Source organism: Clavelina lepadiformis, chromosome 1 (assembly GCF_947623445.1).
Source record: "Clavelina lepadiformis chromosome 1, kaClaLepa1.1, whole genome shotgun sequence".
Classification (NCBI taxonomy): Eukaryota; Metazoa; Chordata; class Ascidiacea; order Aplousobranchia; family Clavelinidae; genus Clavelina; species Clavelina lepadiformis.
The window spans coordinates 4,428,302-4,453,999 of NC_135240.1; the positions used below are offsets into that span (position 1 = coordinate 4,428,302).

Genomic DNA, 25,698 nt, shown 5'->3' on the forward strand with positions numbered 1-25,698 from the left:
TTGAAACTACGATTTGATTAAAGATGCTAGAACCAATTATTGCTACCATAACAACGTGTCGCATACACCACGTGTCGTGTTACTTTATCTATACGTTTCATTGAATCACTCAAACTATACACCGTAAAAACAAGGTACTTGAAAACTTCAATCTGCGTCATATATGTTGGTTTTAAAATTCCATGTTTAAATAGGAGCTTAGCAACGCTAATTGTTTGTATAAACATTTACTTAATTCCAGCTAGAGAAAATGCAAAAACTGCGCTTTAAAGTGTCAATTATAAAACTTGGTTAATTTGATGATACCCAAACGCCACAGTAGTTTCAACTTTTCTACATAAGTAATAAGTTACAGGATTTTTATCCACTTTTTCTGTGTGATAGAACAAACGCCAACTTGATAACGTTATATGCAGGGTTAAGGTTTGGAGACATGGGCTAAGTTGCAGCAATGACATAGTTTTCCATTTAGTTTTCGGTTTTAGTAAAAGTTTTTGAAATTTTGAAAAGGTTATGTTAAGTTTGTGATTAAGACTTTCCACATTTTGTTTGTTACGACATAAACCGCTTTCAAAGAAAACGTTTTCTCATATTTATGAAGTTACTTGCAATAGCTGACACTTTAAGTTGTACACTTTTGAAACGCCGCATACAACGTAGCACTACACAAGGAAATGCAATAAACAAAATAGAATGAAGAAGTAAAAAACCTATGACACAACAAAATTGGGTTTGTGACGTGGCATTCGCCCAATAGCCCCCTGAATACGCTAGTGGGGGCAGAATATACAATTCTGTTGAACCGAATGCCATACAACTAGAATTCTGATAAGATGTACAGTAATGTATCGGGATTTTGACAAGAATTTTTGTCGACAAAAAGCTCTCTCCAATTTCTTTATGACGCTACAATGGTGTTTAGTGACAAACACCGGAGGCGCAAACAAAATTATCGATCTCCGATAATTCTCAGGTCGCGACCAAATCAGGGTTGATACCTTCCTGACGTCACCAGGATGCCAACTCGGGTCACAAATTTTGACGTCACAGATAAAGTGATGTAATACTAGCCCCATAATTAGGGGGATGATGACCTCACAAATGGTCTATCGAACTATTCCATTTGGTAAGACGTAGGCAAGAGTGAAGAAAAATTGGGGAAACCCCTATTATTGAGGTTGCGATTGGTCAATGCAGGATCCAAACAGGTGCGTTGGAGCCAGTTGATATGAATTAGAAGTCAAGAATGGCGCCTTCTGCTCCTGTCATCCTCCGCTTTGCATTAAAAATTCATGACACACCAAGCAACAGCCTTCATCATTGTGAGCAAACAATGCAATAACGTGACGCAAAAGCCTTTTGAGGACCAGCGTTTAACGATCAACTGCTCAATTGCTGTAAAAAGTTCCTTTATAAACAATCTTCGAATACAGATCTATAAAACACACGACATTGGATAAAGATCGCGATAAAAAGCTTTACAGCGGGTTACATAAGTCACGTGCAGCAAGTTGGACAATAAAAATAACGGTTAAAAATATTTGCAATTCACTTCTGCTGCGCCTCAGTGTCTCAAATTGATCAATGCAAGATAAAAGAAGTGCTACAATTACGCCATGACGTGCAAATGGTCGTAACACCTAGTTCATGATGTGTGCAAAAATCTGTCTCATATAACACGTCCAGGTCCACATTGCAACTGCATTGATGACAACATTGCACCAGAATCAACAGGAATGAGGCAGAAACATAGCAAACAAGTTTCACCTCATGTGCAAAATAATGACCAAAAAGTGCTTAAATTCAAGAAGAACTAATGATGAGTGAAAACACAACGAAAAATACGATAAGTAGCAAGTGACGTCAGTGACTGATGTGTCTCTAGATGATTATCCACGAAAATAAAGATGGAGTTATTACCAATGCAAGCCTCTACATGAGCATCTCACTTATAAATAATTCAAGAGCACCCGCATGATATATATGCTGTGGCGGACGAGGTGATGTCGGTTTGATGACAACTATCACCACCATATTAATTAATTCTACGCAGGAATGGCGACATATACACCTGAGCCGAGTTTAAATTTCTTTGCCTTGGAGTGGACGTAAAAATAATGTACCATAGACATCATATGACTTCTCTAACCACAGTGTAAACTTGAACAAGTCAAACGAAATATAAATCAAGAAACATTTTTAGCTTTCAAAGTTGTACAAAGATTTTGCAGAAAAAAAAACACACAAACTGCCATTTCACAAGAAACTAGGCCCTATATGGCAGCAACAACATAACATTGATTGCGGCAATTACAACAGAATTGTGCGCCATCTACACTATTGGCTGAAGAGAGATAAAATATGTCTATGGAAGAAACGATGACATCAACATTGATTGTCTCTCAACCACAGCAGTTAGAGCGTTCTTTCTCGGAGTCAACATAATTTTTCAAGTCAAAACTCTCTTTGTGGCTTCCAACGAGGTCGGCGGCAGTCAGAGAGTTGTTGTAAAGTTCTTGTGCCACGGCCTCAAAGGCCAGGTCAACATTGAGGCCCGTTTTAGCGCTCGTCTCAAGGAAGACAATGTTGTATTCCTTTGCCAGCCTTTCTCCATCTTTATACTTCACCTTAAACATCATATAATTTACAATAATAGACGCTGACGTTTAGAAATGATATCATGATGACATCACAATGCAATGTACATGACATAACAATCACCATTCTTTGTGATGAGCAGTCGGATTTGTTTCCAATCATGACAAGGGTGACGTTAGGTGAAGCATAACGCTTGACATCTGCGATCCAGTTGGCGACGTTAACAAACGACTGCGCGTTGCAGATATCGTAGACGAGGAGGAGGGCAGAAGCGTTGCGGAAGAAATTGTGGGTCATGCTTCGGAATCTCTCTTGGCCTTCGACATGAAACGTTACGATCAACTCTGCGCAACTTCACATCAAACCTGGCTCCTTAAAGTTAATTATTTTAATAAAGTGAGGACCTGCCGTGTCCCAGATCTGCAGCTTCACCCTCTTCCCATCCACCTCCACCATCTTGTTCTTGAAGTCGAACCCGACCGTGGAGATGAAATTCCCATCTAAGAAGGTTCCATCTTTGTATCGAACAAGGAGACAAGTTTTGCCGACACCCGAGTCCCCGATGACCATGACCTGGACACAGTCAGACTTTTTGTTGCAAGTTGATCTCAGTGGAAGAGCACATAGGTGGGCAGTAGCGCGGTACTATAGCACCAAATTCTTATTTCCATGAAACTTCAGTCGGTCCCAGTACTCGGTACTTTTCATGTGATTATTTAAAACTTTAACAAGTTTGCTTTCAAATATACATGTTAATTAATTCTTAATACTAATTGTTGTATTTGTTGATCTTTTTTAATATAGAAATGTCAAGTAAAATTGCAAGCGATTAACAAAACATATGTTTGACCTGGAATAACCTTTACCGGGGTCATAAAGCGGCAAACATTACATTTGCAGCAGCATCTTTTACACAAAAAGTACCTACTTTTTTTATATAGTATCGAATACCGGAGTCGTCAGTACATTTTTTGCCAAGTACCGGTACCGTCATCGACGGTACTTTCAAAGTACCGACTGCCCACCTCCGGAAGAGCAACAAACAAGACTGAGCCAACCACAGACCATGAATTATAACAAATAAACAAACATGGCAAGTTTTGAGTAAAGGCCAATTGCCAGTAAATACGGAAACTTCATGGTGGCACGTACATCAAGTGAATAAGTATCAAGTAAGGGACAAAACCTTACCTTGAAGGAGACGTCAAATTCAGTCGATGAGAGTGAGCTGGATATACGGGTCCGTCGTGCTTGGTTTTGTCCATTCATCCGTGACAGATTGTGACAAATTTATTAAATTAAATGACCTTAATCCAGCCTTGACTGGATTGACCGACTGTGCTCATGTATCCACGAACAAAGAGCTGAGGTGCTGTGTTACAAAACAGATAGGAAAATCAATGTATTAGGTGACGTAAATTTAATAAAAAAATGTGCAAAATTATGAAACAAACGATCGCAGCCAACTTTGGAAGGTCGGCAGAATTGGGCAAGTGCGCACCCAAGTGAGAATGTAATTATATTCGGTAAATTTACTTCAGGTGCGTTAATGATCACAATTTTGTGCAGTTTTCTCAATTTTATTTGTGAACTGTGAACCATTTTTATGAATTTGCTCCGAGCCACAACGAGATCAAAGAGAGTTTACGCCACTTGACTGTAGGTCACACCGAAATTTTCGGCTTAACTCACATGGAATATACCCTGGCTGGGGGTCCAACTGGAAAGTACGGCAGTTTTAGACGAGAAATCGTGCAACGCTAAGTTTGACGTGATGATGTGCACTGAAACCTCAATTCTTTAAATTGTTGCTCAAACGACCATGTCTTGTTTATTTATTATAATTCGGCGTGCACGTTAAAGAATCTTGGGTGTGCAGGTTTCATACTGTTGACTGCTGGGCATATGGTGCTAACCTAGTTAACCTGGTAGAAAATAACAAGCTAGGCCTAACATTCAATAAACAGAAAAAACTATGAGGCTAAAAATATAGTTAAAACATGCAACTGTAATGTGATTCCAGACTGCAGAGTACATGGCAGATGTGGCCGTTTTAATTGCAATTAAACTATTTCGCTTGTAATAGGTTAGTCGAAGGATGCATTTCAGGTCACTGGGATGCCTTATCAAAATTAAAAAGTTAGGTCTTTTTTGCAAATACACATTAAAAGTTTTTAGGTCGCCTTTACTTTTGAACGCCCATATCAGGATTGAGAATGGACAGATTGAGAAATTTTGGTCATAATTTTTTTGAATTACTTCCCATTCAGGCCTTCAAGTGAGTGAGAGACCCCAAAAGTCTACAAGTGCACAACCACAGCATGTCTTTATAAACTAGACCCCAAATAGTTATATACTCAAATTGTGACGTCATTTGGTTGCGAACTTGTATACTAGACCCGCAGTTTCCATGCAGACAACTCCCAACACTAAAAACCATTAGGCCTGCTTAAACAGTTCGTTCATATCAGAAACATAGGCCCATTGAATTATTTCAAGTGACAATGCGGCCCACTATAATAAAAGGTTGGACATCCCTGTTGTACACAAAAACTTTTACAAAGATTCTATCTGCACTGCAAATGTGGTCTTAAAAAGCTAAAAGAGCGTCATCAGTCATCACTCATCGGTGTTTACTAAATGGGCGGTGGACCAAGTTTTCGGATGTTAAATAAAACGTGTCAGGAAGAAATGTGGTTCTGGCGCATGCAAGTCGGACTGCTTGCCACATGGATAAAATATATTTTGAAATAAAAAAAAATCCAAGTATGAGAAATATGAATAACAATTTAAAGCCAGTTTTATTTGCGTTATTTCCTGTGATTCTAGTAATTATTAAGAGTTTTCCGTTTAAATCCTAGATAGCGAAAATATAATGCGGTGACAATTGTCACGATGACCATAATGACGTCATTTTAGGTTAAATGCCCTTGTGGCAAGTCAAGGTTACTGCAACTTGTAGGTTAACATTAAATTGGATAAGATTTCATTTTTATGTTAGTTTGGAATGTAAATCATGTATTTCGCCTGAATAGGAATTGTTCAAGGAGATGTTTGTCATTTTTAGCCTAAATCATGGCAGCCAAGGGATTAAGGGAATTCTTCTCAGGAATTCATTTGACTTTATTTTATGTCCCAAAGGACACAAAAAATGTTATATAACTAACAAGAGAAACTGACGCGGACGTAAGAATGGACTGTGAATAATTGCGATGCATATTCCCATACCGGGCTTATTTCATTACATGAGGAAATATCGATAAGTCCACATTACGTCATAACGTCAGGACTTAAAATATATCGATGATGCCACCTCTGGCAGAATGGATCTATATTTTCTCCACGTTAATGCAGGCAAGGGCAATAAAACCTGAAAACCGATAAGATTTAATGCAAAAATGTAGAAATTGAATCAAAGAGGTTAAAATTGACTTGTTTTTAAAGACTGCAGATAACAAAACAACAAAATTTACGTTTTTAAACTTCAACTGAAGTCCCATTTGATACAAAGTCTTTACTTTAAAAAATAACCGCAACCGACTAGCATTTTACTGCTTTTTACGCAGTTCGGTCAAAGCCCAAAATGACGATCTTTCTTGTCACCTGACACCTCCCGACTGAATCATATTTACACATCAGCTTAAACTAAACTAACCAGATGCGGTAGGTAGGTCATGTTGTAGTGGTCTGTTGCATAAACATCATCTCCGCTCAGTAGTGCGGCCATGCTAAACTAGCGTCTTCATAAAAATACGTAATTTAAGTAACATTTGCACATTACAAGCCCTTGGGCCTTCGCCACGTTACTGCTCAGTGCTCTGCTGATTTGCGGACAACTAGCAATGCAACGACTTACAGATCAATCTTCTTAAGATGTCTTACACACAAAAACATGACTTTTGTCCTCCATGAGTTTGTGAAAAGAACGCAAAGAATGCGCCAAAAGCAGAATAAACTGTCTGTTGTGGGAGCGCTTTGCTAATATGTGTTGTTAGATAATAAAGATGTGTTTTGTGGGATCACTGCGACGCATTATTCAAAGCTGCCACCAACCACTTGTCATAGTTTTCATCAATTATTCACTTGTATTTTCAGATAACTCAGCACCTGATTACAACACGACGTATGTCTTCATTAACTCTTGTCAATTAGGCAACCTATAGTAGGTTTGTCATAAACAATTCATGAGTGGTTCATATTAATTTATTTTTGCGCAATATAGCACAAGTGGTAGAGACATGTTTCAAAGTTGTCTGTTTAATCTCATTCTGTCTAGTCAAATATTGCCGCCAGAGATTTTGTCCTCTACATTCTTCGATGAACGGCCTTCTTTGTTCTGAAGCAGCCCATATTTGGTTTGATTTTATGAAACATAAAACAAGAAAGGTCGTCATCTTCATCTGAAACGTGGAAACATTACAGCGACATCATCATGAGAGGGCCATCATCAAAGTTTCAAATATGTACAATCGCACCGCGGTTTACCCGATGCCTACACTTGCCCCAGTCCCCGACAAATTATTCATGTGTGTCCTGCATCCGAAATTTATTTTTTAAACAAAAAACTTTCATAAAAACTGGAAAAATTGTCAAAGATTAAAAAATTACACTACTTTATTTTTCATGCAATTCTGTAATTTAAAATTTTAGTTTTTACCTTTCAGATACAAATCACCAATTGTTGTTATTCTTTGATTTATTTTGCCAAGCTGTGTTCTACCTTAGCGCTCATTCAGTCTAACGACAGTACTTTAGCTGTCGTTCACGTGGGCAATTTCAGTCCAATATCGGTTATTGGAGGCTGACAGGTGTTCTTTCGAGATTGACGCATGATTGTCACTTCGCTCTCATTTCTGTCCTACTTGTTCCATCGAGAAGTCGTTGTTTCGAAAGCAGCAAATATGAGCGACGAACGCACTTTCATTGCAGTGAAGCCTGATGGCGTCCAACGCGGCTTGATTGGAAAAATAATCTGCCGGTTTGAAGAGAAAGGATTCAAACTCGTCGCCATGAAAATGTTGACGGCATCACAAGAACTGTTGGAGCAGCACTACGCAGATCTCAGCACAAAACCTTTCTTCAAGGGTTTGGTCAAGTTCATGGCATCAGGGCCGGTTGTCGCCATGGTGTGGGAAGGAAAAGGGGTGGTTGCCACTGGGAGGGTGATGTTAGGTGAAACCAATCCTGCTCAGTCGCGCCCAGGGACCATCCGAGGAGATTTTTGCATCGACATCGGCCGCAATATCTGCCACGGATCGGATTCGGTTGAAACAGCGAAGAAAGAAATTGCTCTCTGGTTCTCGGACAAGGAACTCAGCGATTATGATTCCTGCAGCTCGGGATGGCTTTATGAATGAACTTCTTCATATTTTTCGGACAAATACTAAAATAGGCGATTGTTGGTTAAAATTGCATGAATACAGGTTCTTCTGTGGCCGTGTAGGCAAAAATCTGTTATAAATCGTGAGTTTGTTCAACCAGGCTACATCAACATTATTGCATGTGAAATTTTACTCGATGTTTGTAGGGCAGTGTGCAAGTATTTGGTTATAACAAGTTCCATCAGAGCTAGAAATATTTGTGATTGTTTCAAATCGTGAATGTCAAATTGTCAAGTTAATCTTCTGTTGCCATTTTGTTCTGCATTTAAACTATGAAATAAAATGATATAAGAGTTTAACGTACTGTGGTTTCCATTTTCAGGATCTTATAAATATGTTAAGTGGTGTTGTGGCAACTTTACTGAGCAGGAGACTGATTAAAATTTCTTGCCTAAGATGTCAGGAGAGATTTTTTTCTCTTTTCTCGTCCCATCATTTTAACAAGAATGTGAGGGCACCAGCCTCCCAGAAGTCGAATCCAAGCCAGACATCTGACAAGTGCTTCAAGTTGCTCTACAGGCTGCCTCAGATGAGTCTGGTCTACAGCTTGTCACGAATGAAGATCTACCAGACTGCATTCTTTGGCTTCACAACCCCACTTGCTTATTACAACTCACTCACAGCCGGCTCGTCACTATTTGCAGCCCATTGCCTCCTGGGGGTTGCAACCATCGCCACCTGCAGTTTATTTTGCTTCTCTCACTACACGAAGCGCATGATAGGGTTGGTGTGGGTTGATAACGATGTGACGAACATCAAGATTGCATATTTGACATTTTGGGCTCGTAGAAAGGACATTGTCGTCCCGGTCAAGTCTGTCAAACCACTCAATGAATTAATGAGCAGCAAAAAAAAGCTGCTGGTAAAGATTTTTATGAACGATTCCAATGACTTTTACTTCATTTCGTTGCGATTTGGAAATATTAGTGATGTAAAAATATTTCAGCGAATTTTTGGGAATTCTGCACTGTAAGGATGAGTCATGACTCACTCTTTTGAGTTTATTTAAAAATATAAAAGTTTGCACAAAAAATCTGCTGTTTCAGCCAAGTTTTTTAGGATAAAATGAAACAACTGCACAAACTTGTCGATGCTGTAAGAATAATAATGTGCTGATGGCAATTACAGCAACAAAATATAGTTCATTACGCTTGGTTGTTTGCTTCAATTTAGAGTTTCTTCTTTAATGTCACTTTCCTCATCCATCTGCTTCTCGCAAGCATCTTCATCTTTTCCCTCCGCAAGATCTTGCTCTGGTTTTATTGTCACCAGTGAATCATCATCAGTTGGATGGTTCTTGTTCTCTTCGGGGCCCTCATCCATTTTAATCATTGAGCTCTGATTGCTCGTGTCATCCAAATCAACGATCACGGTCTGTCGATTTTGAACTCTTCGACGCCGACGCTTTCCACCTCTACCACGGCCACTAGATGGGGGATGAGAGGCTCTAAGTTGTTTCCTTCTTCGTTTCACAAAGCTTGGGTCGGCGTAAGTGCACCGAGAGCACGCCCACACACCTGTGGGACAAGATGTGCGGTCACTGATGTGTAACAACTGCTGTGGCATCATTTCTCGTAACATGTCACTGACCTGAGGGTATTTGCCGCAAGCTGACACAGAAAGTGTGGTAACCTCTGTCGCATCGATCGCAAAACATCATCAAGTCTTCGCGGTGGGGCTGGCTACATATCGTGCACGTCTTGCACTCCATGCACTGCCAGTCATACGTCAATATCACCGACACCAACTCATCAATCATCTCAAGGCAAGATGGATGACCTGGTGACGTCACAATGATCAGTCTGCACCACATGACGGTGGTGATGATAGAGTTAGTAGACTGCATGAGCACTCACCGTGGTTGTCACATTGAGAGCATTTTATGAACTTTTCCGCTTGTCCCTTCTTGTTGCAACTCTCGTCGTTGCTGCAGATGCCGCAGAACGGAAGCTCTGGGGTCTTAAATAAAGGTTTCTATGACAACAAGACAGTTTGATGACATCACACCACTATACTTACTTCATCGACATCTTTTGCCTGCATCGGTGATGTCACAGAGAGCTCTGTGTCCTCCACAATCGTGATGTCACCAGCTGTAGATGAACGAGCAGAGGCTGAAATAAAGACAAGAGGGTTACAAGATGAGGGATTTGTTGTTGAGGTCATGTGACTTATACTTTTGTTTTTATGCGATGAGACAGACTTGACACTAGGTGGCATCGATGAGACAGATGTATCGGAATCGACTGCCTGCACAAAAAACAATCGACATCAAATAATCCCAGGTTAATTATACTATGTATGTCTCCATCTAGTGTTGAAACCCACCGAGTCCGATTCGCTTCCTGACGAATCTTTCTCCTCGAGTGACGATAACGGAGGAGGAGGCTGAGGTGGTCCATAGAGGGCAGTATTGAGTGGGAAATACATAAGTTCATCCTTTGTATATCTGAAACATAAACATCATATATCAATTTCAATCAAGCAATATTTACCACAAACAGTATAAAATACACAAGTTGTTCTGATTATACCAAAAACTTCACGTCAAATCCCAGACAACAATATTATAGGCGAGTTAAACTAGGTTTATGCCTCAATCTTTGTCAAACATTAACACTGATAAAACAATATTCACCCTACAGCGTTGAAAATTTTAAAAGCTTTGCTTTAAAATCGAGTTGCTTGCACACATGTAGTCGTCACTTACAATCACACTCAAAAACTTCAACAGCAGCAAAAGATTTGTCAGTGGAAGAGTCACCTGTGATAATATTCCTGGAACTGGCCGGGAAGCAAAGTGCAAGGGTAAAGACTCGGTCGCGTCAACTCAGGGTCAAGTTTGCGAACTTTCCTTCGAGGATGTTGAAGAACCTGCAACAAATAATCTTGTAGCTGACCACGGGTTAGCTCTTTCCCACCAACCCGCTCATATTAATTTCATCAAAAGAACACGATAAATGGCGGAGAGCAACAACACGAGTTGCGAAAGTCTATAAAATTATTCTTTTACTGCATTGACATAAAAATCCATTCCTTCGTTGGAAACTAAACTGTTGAATCAGCAATTCGCATTAAATTGCATGAGACGAGGAAATGAACAACAACATACATTGGTGGACATGTCGTAATAGACAGCAAACTCCTCCTTCCTCTGCCGGTTGATGTGGGCATTATACAAGGCAGCCTGCTTTATGGCTTTCTTCACTGAATGAGTCATCTGACATTTCTCCATCTGCACGTTGGCTGACTGCAAAGTTCATGAAGAACAAATTCAAAGTCTTGCAAAATATAATTTTTCAGTGAAAACACTGCTAAGATGCCAGATATCACTTAAATGACTGGGAAGTATCAAATAAAAATAATCAACAAAGGCCTGGGCTGATTGCATGAGGATATAATCGACTTATGTTGCTGGCACCCACCGAGACATATTGCTTGTATTTTTTCTGCCGTTTGCGTTTCTCCCTCTCCTCCATCACTTTCGCGTATTCGTTGTATTTCTCCGGGTATTCTCGCATCATCATGTCACAAACATCGGAACTCCGTAATGCTGTCAGTCCTACACAACAATGGCAGTGTTTGTTGCATCATAAACTGCAGAGTGACAGATGTATTTGTCTTTCAACTATATTATACTTTCGACTTCGTCAGACACAACCTACAGAGTTGCACCGACGCATCATGACTATGATGGAATAAATGAATGACAAGTTGTCAAGTCGGCACCAAATAACGCTGATATAAGTGAAGAGGCCAAAACAATAAAGTTAACATTCATGCTTTTAACATTGTTTAGTCAACAAACAGCATTTGAACAATCAACACAATGTTGACTTTGTTGCTGAATCGTTCACGCTGCTGCTTGTGCAACCCGCAATAAAGGGCAAACATTAATGAAAGTTGATTGTTCTGATGAACACAAATTATTCAGATCAAAGTAAAAAGAACTTTAGTTTTAGAAAACCTATGTGGCCAACTTAGCATAGAAACAATCTCTACCTAACATACAGCTACACAGGTGTGCCCTGCCAACATGCGATTATGCACGTGATGCTCCGAGTGAACAATTACCCAGTCAACAGCGTGTGCTACAGTCTCAGTGCACTTCATGCCACGCAATTGCAATGCAGAGGCCAACACTTGTTACAAGCAAGTCATGAAAAGCGTCAACTTGATGAGTTTCAAGTGAATTAGATTCCATAAACAGCCAGACCTCATTTGTCTGAACTGAATAATCAGAATTCTCAACATCCAACATAAAACTGCTTGGAACAGATTTCTTCCCATGTATTTTACCCCTTTAATCGGGAATTTAAATATACACCATCTGCCGAGTTTGGCCTCTCACCCAAGGTAACTTGAACCTCGCTGATCACGTGACTACTTAGAAGGTGGTTGACTTCATCAGGTGCCAACTTCCGACGTTCAATTTCTATGAATTTTTAAACAAAAACTTGTTAATTCTCCACCACATGTCACGTCACATCAAAATATGGAGTTTAGGGAGAACACACCTGGATATTTTCTTTTGAAAGAAGTGACGTTGAGAAAAGTGCTCAGTTGCTCCTGGAGCATGTAATAATCGCCGTTCGTGTCTGCCGGCCACTGGTACTCCACCAGGTCATCAGCACCAATGGAGCTGAATCTTTATTAAGAAGAAAGCTGATTTGAGAAGTGGAATTTTCATACCAATGAAGCCAACAGGAAAATCTGCCACAAAAATCAGAATTCTGATGATTAAAAGGAAACAAAAACAACAAACATGTTTTTTTGAAGACAAATTGGGTCCATGACTCGTCCTGTTTGACTGACACCGAGCATGATGGAACTTCCTTTGCTCTGATTCGCTGAGACTCTCGTCAACTTTTCAGAGTTATCAACTACTTGCATGGCTGTCGGATCCATAGACACAACATGTTCAACCAAATCATCGATGATTTTTGCAACATCATTGTCAACAGTAAGGTTGCTAGGCAACAACAATCCATCTTCAGTTTTATCAACAGTTGAATGATGAGGTTGCAGTTGATCGATTGTTTCAACAATTCCATCAACAACTTTTTGTACAACAACATCCATCAGTGCAACGAGTCCTAACTTCACCTGCGACAATTAAATGAACAATTCAACTTGAACAATGATAGCACTGATCAACAAGATGCGCAACATGACCTCGATGCATTGACAGAGTGAAGCAAATTGCAACATGGTTCAAAATATTCATGAGTCATGACACATGGTCTTTAACATGACTTGCACCAATCACAAGACATGATCAAAATTATGACAGATTATAAGAGGAAGTGCACGTAAAACAAAAACACTGATATAAGATAAATTATTGCACATTTACATAAAGATATTAAATGGATTTAAACTCCACCATTATGGCGTGTAAGGATTCATTTGAAGCACAATAAGAATAGAAAAATAAAACTGACTGACTCATAAAAATTAACTCATTAAACACTTTAGTTGCGCAAAAAAATGCATACTTAGGGAATTTCCCGTTTCACAACCGGACCAAACCCCTGGCAAAGTGATATCAGTAAACATGAAATAATCGCATTTGCAAGAAATTGTGTGTACGATATAAAACAATTGGCAAACTATGTAACACTGAACACCACCCAAGCAGGAAATCCGTCTTCTCAAGTAACCAAGCGCTCCTTGTAGGGAAGGCAAATTAATAAGTTGCAGCTCAAACATAGAAAGCAAAAAGCAATTTCGTTTGTTGCTGCAACAAATGCAGGGAATTGAAATTGTCGCCAAAGTAAAGGGTCAGTTGAGGGGTTAAAGGTCATTGTTTTTGATGAAACGATTTCCTTCAGACTTCAATCCAACATATTTGTAACGAATCTTGCCGGCAACTGCTCGGCTTTCTTCGCTGCTCGATGGTTTGTCCGTCTTCGGGAGAGGAGAATACGGGGTAGCGAGGGGGTGGGGATCCACCTCATTGCTTGATGCGAGTTGAAACAACTCGCGACCTTTCAACCTTTCCGCGTCTGTGATTGGCCGCCAGTCGAGAAAACGAAGCGCTTTCATGTGGCAAGACACGTAACATCGATATCGCTGGTAGTCAAGTTCATTGTACGAGTCACTCGACAGCTCGTTGGGACAAGCGAGATTGCCGAGAAGACTGAGGTACACAAGAGCCGGGTACGACCTTGACAGCTTGTGCACGAGACGCTTCAGATTTGTAAGTCGATTATTGTTTAAAGAAAGAGACGTCAGAGTTTCTATTGGTGGAAATACAGTGACATCATCGATCTCATTGTTGTCCAAGTTGAGTTCTTCCAGTTTGTTGAACGAGTCGAGGTAATTTAAGATGTTGATGTTGTTATGACCCAAGTTCAATTGTCGTGTTTGACCCGAGTTCTTCCCCAGAATAAAGTCAGGGATGCATTTGCAGTCATGCCCAGTATAGGAGAGATGTCGAAGTTTTGCAGAAAAATTTTCCAACTCCCTATCCTGCCACTTGTCATCGGACATCTGCACAAAAATTTAAAATGAGTTTAAGCCTCAGGACAAGCATTAAACCAGCTTTTTTCAATATTGTATTCCTGCAGTAATCTGTTGTGAATTAATTATTTAACACCACAAACTGCAAAACGAATTTGACATTATTGCATGAAATGACATAATAAAATGTTCCTGTTAAAAGATGAAGTTGTATAACTTGTATTTCTAAGACAACTTGCTTTATAAATTTTTTTCTGTCATTAGACACGCGATTGAACCTTCCGCTCACCAATCATCACATTGATTCATGTTTTAGAGTTAGAGATTTAAAGCGAATGCTTCAAAACTGAAAAATGTAGGCCTAAGATATTCTGTAACAACTTTATCGGTGCATCATCACCGTAGCCTTCGACGTTCCGGTACGTCATGTGCCAAATAAAATACTTGTTCAGTACCAGTACAATATCAGTGTAGCCTAACTTCATTTGCGTCGTATTTAGCCTATTGCACACTTACGCAAGTGCAAACAATTCCATCAGTGATGACAGCCTGGCCTATACCGGTAGCCTGGTAAAACTTTGCCAGCTTACAACCGCCGTGTAAATCTAGTTGTACCTATAATCTGCCACAAGTTTAATATTCGGGGCTCACAACAACATGAGCCACCACATGACGTGCTTGTGCAACTGCCAAGTTACTGGTATATGATCTTTGTGAGATCATAGAAATCAAACAGCAATTAGTAATTAGTATCCGTTAGATCAGCAAGACGTGACTTTAGTCCCACCTTAAAACCTGGAGTCAGTATCACTGCTGACTGGAATAAATGTTTCTCGATACATCAAAAAAGTATATTTCAAAAGTAAAATTCATCACACGCTAGTTCAGAATTGCATTTAAGATGTACATTTTCGTTTTCATCAAACCATGTCACTTAATATATATTTATTTTGACTGTTAATATCCTTGTTTTTAATGTTGGGGAATTGTCCTCAACATCTTCTGACAGTGTAGTTGTTTCGTTATTTGTATTATTTTGGCCGTAAATTTGTTAAAATGAGGAACTACAGTGTATTTTGTGAGTTTTGAGCCCTTGGGCTTTATCACTTTTTCCTGCTCGTTTATTGTTCGTGAGCAGAGGTGGGCACTGGGCAGTCGGTACTTTGAAAGTACCGTCGTCAACGGTACCGGTACTTCGCAAAAATGTACCGACGGTTTCGGTATTCGGTACTATTTCAAAAAAGTAGTACGGTACTTAATGTGTAAAAGATGCTGCTGCAAATGCAATGTTTGCCGCTTTATGACTCCGGTAAAGGTTATTCCAGATCAAAACATATTTGACGTTACTCGTTTGAAATTTGACTTGACATTTCTAGATTAATAAAGATCAACAGATGCTAAAATTAGTATTAAGGATTAATTGACATGTGTTTTTGTACACATACTTTTGAAATAATCACGTAAAAATTACCGAGTACCAAGACCGACAGAAATTTCTTGAAAAAAATAATTCGCTACTTTTTTTTAAAGTACCGGTATCGGTACTGAAAAAGTACCGCGGTACAGTAATTCGGCACTATAGTAGGCTACCGCGGTACTGCCCACCTATGCTCGTGGGCAAGTGTTTCATTGTGTTATACCTACAATGGTCAGCATTCTAACTTTGTCTCCGCACAGTTCATAGCGAAAAATAAACAACACAATCGCAGAAACACGTCGTTTTAAAGCATATGCTTGTGGTGGACACTGATTTTGGAAAGGATCTGTAACATAGTTCCAGCAGTGGCAGCTTTATGCTGTAGCTGCTGTGCCAATGTTTTATCTAAATGTATTCGTTCAAAGAAGCTTCAATATAATCAGTATATACAGTTGTCATTCTTGTGAAACTACTGTTGAATTCAATTTAAAAAAGTTCAGTGTCAAGTTAGACAACTCTGTTGTCATCTTCACAAGACTATAATTCGTTAAGGTGAACAATTAAGTCTGAGGGTTAGAAAAGCAGACAACGACCTTATGAGACTCATATATCATCACCCGCAATAATCATTTCAACAAGTAATTATTGTAGTGAAGTGGTTCAACTTGTTCAACAACCGTAAATCAACCATTTCATTACAGATCGATTACGCAAATTCTCATGATTCCGGAATAAATTCAATCGAGCCATAAATGTATTAGGAAACTTTTTGCCAGTTCATTAAAACCAAACTTTGCTACTCGATGACGTAACACATTTTATTGCAACTATGGTAGTTTATTGCGCAAATATTGCAGTGAAATTATTCATTAACAAATCTATCAGCGCTGATAAGCACGTGACATGGTGGAGCGCACTGCAAGTCACGTAGATGTTAATTTTCTCCACAAAACATCATAAATGCAACGAGCAAGATTTCACCAGAAGCATCTCACCGCATAAAAGAGGAAGAATTACTGCACATTGCATTGAATTATCAGCTTGGCATTGAACTTTTGAAATTGAGCAGCTTTTTCAGTTGAACGTCCGAGGCTGCTGAGACTTTTAACTCGAATGCCAGTGAATGCAAAATCTGCTGTTGTCAATATTTCATCTTTTATTGCATAGTTTGATAGTTACAAAAGCAAACAAACCAACCACTGTAAAGGTAACGCGGAAGTTATACTGCAAAGAAGTCTCATTAAAGCAGCCATGTGTGACTACATTGCTTCCATGATGAATTACAGGATCGCACAATGTCACCTCACAATGCTTGCGATTTGGCGAAAATTACACCCGAAATAAAAAGCATGAAAAGTTAGGTAGAAAAAAAGAGATGAGTAAGCGATAAACATTGAACGCAACGATCGCACTTAACACTGATCATACCATACAAGCACGTAATTACAGAGGAGGATTTCTCCGATAAAAAAAAACGATTTTAATCGGCGACGAAATCAAGAATTATTGGAATTGTGCGGTAAATTTCGGTGTGGGCTGAATTAAAACCATGTGATCATTGCAACACATATAAGTGGATGGTTCAACCATTAAGATAATGAAGAACGAACCAACCCAAAAACACAACAACCAATGACACCAACAACCATGACCATCCTGATGGTTTATCTGGTTCCATATTTCTGGTTGAAAGTGGGAAGTCGACCCTGTATCGTTGGCTAAGGATGGTTTCACGCGCGAGCTGCCACGCACCAGGCCCTGTCAGGCGATATTGGAATGGTGTGCAACCAGCAAACGCCACCTGATGGTTATAACCGACACCAATTACAACCAGATGTATGATGCATATGACTTATGTTGGAACATTCTACCACAACAGCCACCAGCAATGTTGCCACGTGGTTATGCTACAACTTGCAAATTCATCAATAGGAAAACCTACCATTGATGCCAACTTAGGGTCAGTGAGAAAAAGTTTGATGACATTTGGTTTTGCGCCAATCTTCTCTGCGATGGTGTCCATATAATTGACGTAATCTACCTGGTGATATAAAAATGTAACGTGCGAATAATACTCAAAATACTTGTCAAAACTGACTTCATATTCCACCTGTATCGTGTGGCGCTGGCTGCTGTAGAACTGCTGGTTCATCTCATAAGTTGTTTGGTTGATGTCCTCAGCCATTGATGACGGGGATGGTAGAAGCAGATCCCCTGGCAAGTTCAGAACATCACCATTGACATAATGCTTTAAAAATTTACTTTCCCTGCATTTAAGGCCGGATTTTCTAAATCTAGATCGCTTCTATTCATGAGATAACCTTTGAAAACCTTCGTAGCCCATCTGCATTGAATTTCCGAAATGGGGTTGATTGCCCCGAAAGGTTGTATCCCCCCGATAACAGCCATATTCGCCTTGGTCAGGGCTGGGGGCCACATGTGCTTGTACAACTTGCAATGGTTCCTCGTCACCTGGTGTTAAACGGGGATGGTTGTCACCACATTCAACACAAACCAACTTTAAATGGCGGAGCAGCGACGATGCGCAAATAAAAGATTTATCCAACCTTTATAATGGATTCATCGAAAAATGGAAACCCGAAAGTGTATCCAGTCGCGAATATGACGCCGTCCACCTCCTCAGATGAGCCGTCCTCAAAAACGACTCCATTCTCTGTAAACTCAGCGACGTTGCATTTCATTTTGACCGAGCCACTGAGTATGGAGTTGGGAAGGGAATCGTTGACCATCGGGTGCTGAAATAATTCAACATGAGCGTGACGTGGTGGAAACCAACAAACACACGAACGTGCCTGTGGTGCACTAAACACAGCATGAACCAGTGTGGAAAAGACCTTGTGTTTCACCTGAGAAAAGAACCTGTGCTTCGGTTTCAAGCCGTACTTGGCATGATCAAACCTGTTGTTGAGGATTGATTCTTGGAAATAGTTGGACCAACTGAACGGGAGGTTGTCCTTCAGCATCGTGGCAAACCTGCACACCAACTTCTATAGAAATCATATTTAATATCGTGTGAAGAATTGTGCAACCTACCTCGATGTGAAGGCGTAGTCGAGTGGAACTCCTTTGGGGCCGACCCTGTTCAACACCCAGGCCCCCCTCCTTGTGCTCAGGAAAACCTGATCATGAAATGACGACATCTTTAAGAATGAGCGCATCAAGACAGAAAAGAAACTTGTACATTGATACCGATTATGTCGTCATCACATATGAACAGGAATTGTGACTTTCTTTACACTGGTGGACATGTGCAATTTTATTACAATGTATGTTGCAGTTTAAAAAAAGTTTGAAAAAAATATACTTTGTTGTTGATAGTTTGCAAACAAAAATGCACTTTCTGTTTGTCGTCAAAACAAAATCGATAGGAGTCAAACAAGACAACAACACGGGTGAGATGAAACAAGCCTGGATCACAACTAAGGCAAATTTGTCAAACTCAAAGGAACCGGCATCATTGGTATCACATCACATTAATTTTACCGCTGTTTGCTCAAAAGCTACCTGTTGTGCATGTTTGCTCAACTCCACTGCAATGTCACCGCCTGAGTTACCGATCCCGATAACAACGACGCGTTTGTCTTCGAAGTTTTTCGGCTCACGGTACGAGTGACTGTGCACGGTGAAGCCTCCAAATTTCTCAAAACCTTCATAAAAATTAAGCAAATATTTGTTATGATTTTAATCATCGAAAGTATTTGTGCTAAAAGTTCACAACATCGTCATGTTTTATTTGATGTCTATGTCACTCACCCGGAAATTCATGCAGAGGGTAGTGGGGGGTAGCGTGGTGGCCAGTGCAGACCAACAAAGCATCAAATATCTCCGTTCTCTCGCCCTCTCCGCTCTTAACCCGCACATTCCTGTGGAAAATATTAATCTGTAGAAATGTTTGAATTTCTTTAAATTTCAAAGAAGGAGTCAGAGTGGTTTAAAATTATTTAAATTAAAGACTTTGAAACAAATAAAAATATAACCTCTGCGATAAGATCAGTTACCATTTGCCTGTCATCTCATGGTCACTTGCCAGTGCACAGGACAACACTTCAACCCCAAACTGGATGTGGTCCAGCAAATTAAATCTGAACAAAGATGAAAATGTTGCAAGGAACAGAGATACAAAAACCAAAGAGAAATCTTGACTAGAAGTCAAACGTTCACATAAAATTACTTCAGAGTTATCTGGAGTTTAACTTGTTAAAGTTGGTAAGTTTGGTGACAAAAGTAGATCGACTGTGAGCAACCACTTTACAGTTGATTTATTGTAACTCTTTTTAAAAGAAAGATTAAAATTCTTAGACAAAAGCTTTGCAAATTTTGATGATGACCACAGCACTGTGTTAAGAAAATTTGATTAGGTCCAAGTGAGCTAAGTTAGACTCTGATAAACCCCTGGGGGAGAACAAACACAAAACTTCAACTCCATAAAATCAAGTTAACAGAAAACAAGTTGGGTGCAAATCGTGCACATGCAGTTTGATTGGCTCATCACCAGCACTTGTAAGTTGCTTTAAGTGACTTCATACAAACCATGGTAATGAGCTTATACAGTCTTATATTGCAACAACTATGAGGAAACAATCTCTGAAAGGCTCAATGATACAGATAAAAGCAAAAATAAATCATCATCTTACAAGTTATAGCCCCACACACAGAATTACATTATGAATTAACAGCCAATACAGTTCTAACGAACTGTAAAGTAATAAAACAAACAAATAATAGAATCATCAACTAACTCTGTTGCATAGAGTCTCGCATATTCCATAAGTTTCTTGTTGTGCATGAAATTAGCAAATTCTTTTGGTATCGGGAAGTCAGAAAATGCCATCATCTCTTTGCTCGTATTGATGATGGTTGATTTATAGACACAAGCTGCGTCCTTCTCAGACTCCTGGTAATTCCACAAACCTGCTCAAACAAACACAACCAGAAGGGAGAGTTGACTCTTAACATGTGGACAATAATTACTCATTGCAAGCATTTTATCAACAACCAAAAAATTTCATTAAAATCTAGGAACATGGAATGCATGCATAGGTTCTTTTATGATCAAAAGTAGTCACCATATTACGACGTATCCATAAACTTTAATAAACCTTGAAGAGTATAGCTTCCAACTATGTCATGAATGACTTCACGCCAGATCAGAAAATGAAAAAAAAAGATCTTACCTCCAATGTCGTTGCCCTTCTCATAACACACAGGCGTGAGGTTTTCGTCCAAACAACATTTGATTGCCGTCAACCCACTGAAACCAGCACCAATTATACAAACTCTTTTTGTCATTCTAATGATGGACAAGCCCTGATGCTATTGTTGCTTTTACAACTAGGCTGTGGACATGTTCCTGAAATTACCATACCATGATTAATACAAGTGGAATAGTTAGCCATATATATATGTCAAAATACATTTTTGTATTTTATTATTTTTGTAATTGTATATTTTTAGCAACCTAACTTTCACTTCTCACAGTTAATGGCGAAAAATATCAACACAATACAAGTAAACAACGTCTCCCTCTATTTCATGCATCTGCAACTTTGTACAATTATGTATGAGCAATTGATGGACTGCATTGAAACATTCATTTGCAGAACGCAATAAAAAGCTATTCCACAGCTGGTGAGCATTCTTTAGTAGCCTACTTAGTAACAATGGAACATAATAGATTGAAGCTGGATCGTAACAAACCACCTGCCTCGAGGCATCTATCTCAGATGCCTTGTGGTATGTGTGGCATGTGGCACGTTTGATTTTGTGTGACGCGCACAGTGCACAAGCACAAATTAAAAGATCACGATAAAATGGCAAGATAGACGTTACAATATTGCAATATAGACACGTTGCTTGCCTGAAATTTGCCGGTGGAGTAAGAAGTTTAGTTACCATCACCACCGTAGTTTTTTTGATTGGTGGTTGGGGTCGAATTAGGCTAGCGCACTAAGATCAGTGCTTGAGTATTTACGTTTGTATTTGGCTTATTCTGCTGCTGAATTTTATATTGGTATCTTTAAAGTAGTTTTCTTGATCTGAAGAAACCTGTAAGAACAACAACATTGATAAAAATATGCAGAACATCGAATTATAAGGAATTACGGAATGTTTAATCACGGTTTTATGTTTCAATGTTTTTTTTTAAATTGTGAAGAATAAATTTTTGGTATTTAGCGAGTGCGAGGTGAATCTTTTTTAACTCAAAACTCGGGGCCCGCAGTTTTCTTGCAAAATATCCGGTGACATGCTCTTGAATGAAAGCTGAACGAATGATGTAGAATTATTTTTAAAGGATATTCTTATATGTTAGCTAGAAAGTATACATATGTCAGTACGCAAACAGTTTGGGGAATTCTTGCTAATTATGATTAATGAGCAGATATTGCTGTTAATGGAATGAAATAAATGGCTCATTCTTGCGGCACACATAACAAAATTATTTTCGGCTGGGTAGTATATGTATACTTGTTATGAACCTTAGTAAAACATCCATCTTCTGTTTATATATTTCCTTGTGAACTAGGTTATCATTTGTGAGCTTACATTGCAAAGTCGGAACTTGAAGAAAACGTTTTGAATTTAAATTGTCACAGTTTTGCATCGGTTACTTAAAAGAAGAGGCAATTCGTTTTTTCCACAACTAAGCTGCGTGTTATGTCCAAAATCAATCTTTTAAAAGTGGAGAAATGGAAACATTATTTTTTTAATGACAGACTTCATATTAAGCAATTCTATAAAACTGTCGGGAAAAACAGGTAAAATGTTATGCATGAATGCACAGGCGGCAGGTGTGGGTAATGTGCAGCAGATCCTGAGAAATTTTGCTTTTGCTTATATCGTTATCTTTATATCGTTTTTTATATCGTTGGTCTCACAATAACTTTTAAACTTGCCGACTGCTGGGATAAATACCACGTTAAATACCTCACCCACCAAAATAAGTAACCTACCACCTGACAATGCTGTACACATTTGCCAACCAATCTTTCATATATGTGAGTACATGATGCCACCGATTATGTAGGCACATGCCGAAATTGATGCGGGTCTTTCAGAGACAGGTCACAGGTAATGCTAGGAACATGTCACGACGCAGGTGATAGACTACCACTGCTGTTGTATTATATTGTAGCTTAGTGTTTATTTTAATCAAACCATGTCACTGTATATATTTGATTTGGCCATTAATATCAATACAATGCAATGTAATTGTTTATTTTTCGCTATTAACTGTAAGGAGCGAAACTTACGATGCTAAACGTTGTAGTGATGGCATAATAAAATACATGCTAATGAACAGTTAGCGAGCAAAGAAAAGCGGCAAAAACAAAAGGTTTAAAACAAGCAAGATAGCAATAACAGAATTGTGCTTTAAGATGGTAGATTAGCATGGACACCAAACCCGCAGTTGAATAAATTCAAGCATAATGGATTAATTTTTGCAGCTGAACATACCGTAAAAAGCTGCAAGTATTTGCAAGTAGCAGAAGCACACGCATAAAATTGAGGCTCCCTATTACAAAGGTAACACCACCAGGCATTGAACACGAGCGACCTCTTTGAAAGACAAACTCTCTTACCACTTGACTATCGAAATGACTTCCTATAACATTCTTGACTATTAGGACTTTTAAAATTTTTATTTCGGTTCATAATAAAACTAGGTATGGTGAAAATGCATTGTTTTAATGCCAGATGATGAATTTATATCAACGCATTTCTTTCAAAACCTTTTGCTTCATGTTCATTACCTACATAGACATCACAACAAAAACAACGCAATAATTTAATTAAACATTCCAACCTTAGTGAAAATAATCGCCACGGATAATGCCAACGCTTTCGCTTCAGTTAAAGGCAAAAGTGACGACTGACTGGCTGAGGTTCTGACTCGTGACTAATATTAGTTTAGTTACGAATTAATATCAAAAGCAGTTATTACCTGTCTTGCAAAGTTCTGCGTCGAATTTGTATCATAAAAATTTTTAAACCATTTTAGCGAATGAAGATTAAAGCTTAATCCGAGACTGGTTTTTATGACCCAGTATACCGTAGACCTATAAAAATCGGTTTTATACTGTTAAAAAAAAATTTCATCAATTAAGTTAAAACAGTTGGACAGGCTATTGGCGCACTCAAGAATGAGTGACACGTGGTCTTTAACATGACTTGCACAAATCACAAGACATGATCAAAATTATGACAGATTATAAGAGGAAGTGCACGTAAAACAAAAACACTGATATAAGATAAATTATTGCACATTTACATAAAGATATTAAATGGATTTAAACTCCACCATTATGGCGTGTAAGGATTCATTTGAAGCACAATCAGAATAGAAAAATAAAACTGACTGACTCATAAAAATTAACTCATTAAACACTTTAGTTGCGCAAAAAATGCATACTTAGGGAATTTCCCTGTTTCACAACAACCAGACCAAACCCCTGGCAAAGTGATATCAGTAAACATGAAATAATCGCATTTACAAGAAATTGTGTGTACGATATAAAACAATTGGCAAACTATGTAACACTGAACACCACCTAAGCAGGAAATCCGTCTTCTCAAGTAACCAAGCGCTCCTTGTAGGGAAGACAAATTAATAAGTTGCAGCTCAAGCATAGAAAGCAAAAAGCAATTTCGTTTGTTACTGCAACAATGCAGGGAATTGAAATTGTCGCCAAAGTAAAGGGTCAGTTGAGGGGTTAAAGGTCATTGTTTTTGATGAAACGATTTCCTTCAGACTTCAATTCAACATATTTGTAACGAATCTTGCCGGCAACTGCTCGGCTTTCTTCGCTGCTCGATGGTTCGTCCGTCTTCGGGAGAGGAGAATACGGGGTTGCAAGGGGGTGGGGATCCACCTCATTGCTTGATGCGAGTTGAAACAACTCGCGACCTTTCAACCTTTCCGCGTCTGTGATTGGCCGCCAGTCGAGAAAACGAAGCGCTTTCATGTGGCAAGACACGTAACATCGATATCGCTGGTAGTCAAGTTCATTGTACGAGTCACTCGACAGCTCGTTGGGACAAGCGAGATTGCCGAGAAGACTGAGGTACACCAGAGCCGGGTACGACCTTGACAGCTTGTGCACGAGACGTTTCAGATTTGTAAGTCGATTATTGTTTAAAGAAAGAGACGTCAGAGTTTCTATTGGTGGAAATACAGTGACATCATCGATCTCATTGTTGTCCAAGTTGAGTTCTTCCAGTTTGTTGAACGAGTCGAGGTAATTTAAGATGTTGATGTTGTTATGACCCAAGTTCAATTGTCGTATTTGACCCGAGTTCTTCCCCAGAATAAAGTCAGGGATGCATTTGCAGTCATGCCCAGTATAGGAGAGATGTCGAAGTTTTGCAGAAAAATTTTCCAACTCCCTATCCTGCCACTTGTCATCGGACATCTGCACAAAAATTTAAAATTAGTTTAAGCCTCAGGACAAGCATTAAACCAGCTTTTTTCAATATTGTATTCCTGCAGTAATCTGTTGTCAATTAATTATTTAACACCGCAAACTGCAAAACGAATTTGACATTATTGCATGAATCGACATAATAAAATGTTCCTGTTAAAAGATGAAGTTGTATTTCTAAGACAACTTGCTTTATAAATTTTTTTCTGTCATTAGACACGCGATTGAACCTTCCGCTCACCAATCATCACACTGATTCATGTTTTAGAGTTAGAGATTTAAAGCGAATGCTTCAAAACTGAAAAATGTAGGCCTAAGATATTCTGTAACAACTTTATCGGTGCACCATCACCGTAGCCTTCGACGTTCCGGTACGTCATGTGCCAAATAAAATACT

General features: G+C 39.1%; 6 protein-coding genes across 10 annotated transcripts; 1 reads left to right on the forward strand and 5 right to left on the reverse strand.

Moving 5' to 3' along the window:
• Positions 1 to 1,364: 1,364 nt before the first annotated feature.
• Positions 1,365 to 5,184, reverse strand: LOC143466435 (ras-related protein Rab-37-like). Of its 3 annotated transcripts, none has more exons than XM_076964966.1 (5): positions 4,291 to 5,184; positions 3,790 to 3,970; positions 3,003 to 3,171; positions 2,722 to 2,915; positions 1,375 to 2,627 (listed from the first exon to the last, which is right to left on the reverse strand). In XM_076964966.1, exons 2-5 carry the CDS (start codon positions 3,865 to 3,867, stop codon positions 2,403 to 2,405), a joined length of 666 nt encoding a protein of 221 aa, XP_076821081.1. In that variant the 5' UTR covers positions 3,868 to 3,970; positions 4,291 to 5,184; the 3' UTR covers positions 1,375 to 2,402. The 3 variants fall into 3 exon arrangements, with proteins under 3 accessions (XP_076821083.1, XP_076821081.1, XP_076821082.1); XM_076964967.1 differs by lacking the exon at positions 4,291 to 5,184 and adding an exon at positions 4,198 to 4,217; XM_076964968.1 differs by lacking the exons at positions 3,790 to 3,970; positions 4,291 to 5,184 and adding an exon at positions 3,527 to 3,755 and having other exon boundaries at positions 1,365 to 2,627.
• Positions 5,185 to 7,369: 2,185 nt separating this feature from the next.
• Positions 7,370 to 8,301, forward strand: LOC143450839 (nucleoside diphosphate kinase A-like). Its single transcript, XM_076951569.1, has one exon. It carries the CDS (start codon positions 7,428 to 7,430, stop codon positions 7,953 to 7,955), a length of 528 nt encoding a protein of 175 aa, XP_076807684.1. The 5' UTR covers positions 7,370 to 7,427; the 3' UTR covers positions 7,956 to 8,301.
• Positions 8,302 to 8,632: 331 nt separating this feature from the next.
• On the reverse strand, positions 8,633 to 13,445 carry LOC143450820 (PHD finger protein 10-like). Of its 2 annotated transcripts, XM_076951547.1 has the most exons (12): positions 12,745 to 13,445; positions 12,497 to 12,627; positions 12,331 to 12,414; positions 11,405 to 11,541; positions 11,092 to 11,229; positions 10,744 to 10,853; positions 10,308 to 10,428; positions 10,157 to 10,229; positions 9,999 to 10,093; positions 9,836 to 9,938; positions 9,570 to 9,758; positions 8,633 to 9,496 (listed from the first exon to the last, which is right to left on the reverse strand). In XM_076951547.1, the coding sequence occupies exons 1-12, from the start codon at positions 13,059 to 13,061 to the stop codon at positions 9,144 to 9,146; spliced, it is 1,851 nt and encodes a 616-aa protein (XP_076807662.1). In that variant the 5' UTR covers positions 13,062 to 13,445; the 3' UTR covers positions 8,633 to 9,143. The 2 variants fall into 2 exon arrangements, with proteins under 2 accessions (XP_076807662.1, XP_076807656.1); XM_076951541.1 differs by having other exon boundaries at positions 9,999 to 10,229.
• Positions 13,086 to 14,976, reverse strand: LOC143450832 (leucine-rich melanocyte differentiation-associated protein-like). Its single transcript, XM_076951558.1, has one exon. It carries the CDS (start codon positions 14,472 to 14,474, stop codon positions 13,776 to 13,778), a length of 699 nt encoding a protein of 232 aa, XP_076807673.1. The 5' UTR covers positions 14,475 to 14,976; the 3' UTR covers positions 13,086 to 13,775.
• Positions 14,977 to 16,997: 2,021 nt separating this feature from the next.
• Positions 16,998 to 21,228, reverse strand: LOC143470370 (flavin-containing monooxygenase 5-like). 2 transcript variants are annotated; one of them, XM_076968467.1, is made up of 12 exons: positions 21,057 to 21,228; positions 20,622 to 20,793; positions 19,881 to 19,964; positions 19,636 to 19,745; positions 19,387 to 19,529; positions 18,916 to 19,001; positions 18,729 to 18,855; positions 18,429 to 18,617; positions 18,183 to 18,333; positions 17,972 to 18,075; positions 17,804 to 17,902; positions 16,998 to 17,662 (listed from the first exon to the last, which is right to left on the reverse strand). In XM_076968467.1, exons 1-12 carry the CDS (start codon positions 21,169 to 21,171, stop codon positions 17,444 to 17,446), a joined length of 1,599 nt encoding a protein of 532 aa, XP_076824582.1. In that variant the 5' UTR covers positions 21,172 to 21,228; the 3' UTR covers positions 16,998 to 17,443. The 2 variants fall into 2 exon arrangements, with proteins under 2 accessions (XP_076824582.1, XP_076824591.1); XM_076968476.1 differs by having other exon boundaries at positions 17,475 to 17,662; positions 17,804 to 17,898.
• Positions 21,229 to 24,593: 3,365 nt separating this feature from the next.
• Positions 24,594 to 25,292, reverse strand: LOC143448774 (leucine-rich melanocyte differentiation-associated protein-like). Its single transcript, XM_076948641.1, has one exon. The coding sequence runs from the start codon at positions 25,290 to 25,292 to the stop codon at positions 24,594 to 24,596; it is 699 nt and encodes a 232-aa protein (XP_076804756.1).
• Positions 25,293 to 25,698: the final 406 nt, after the last annotated feature.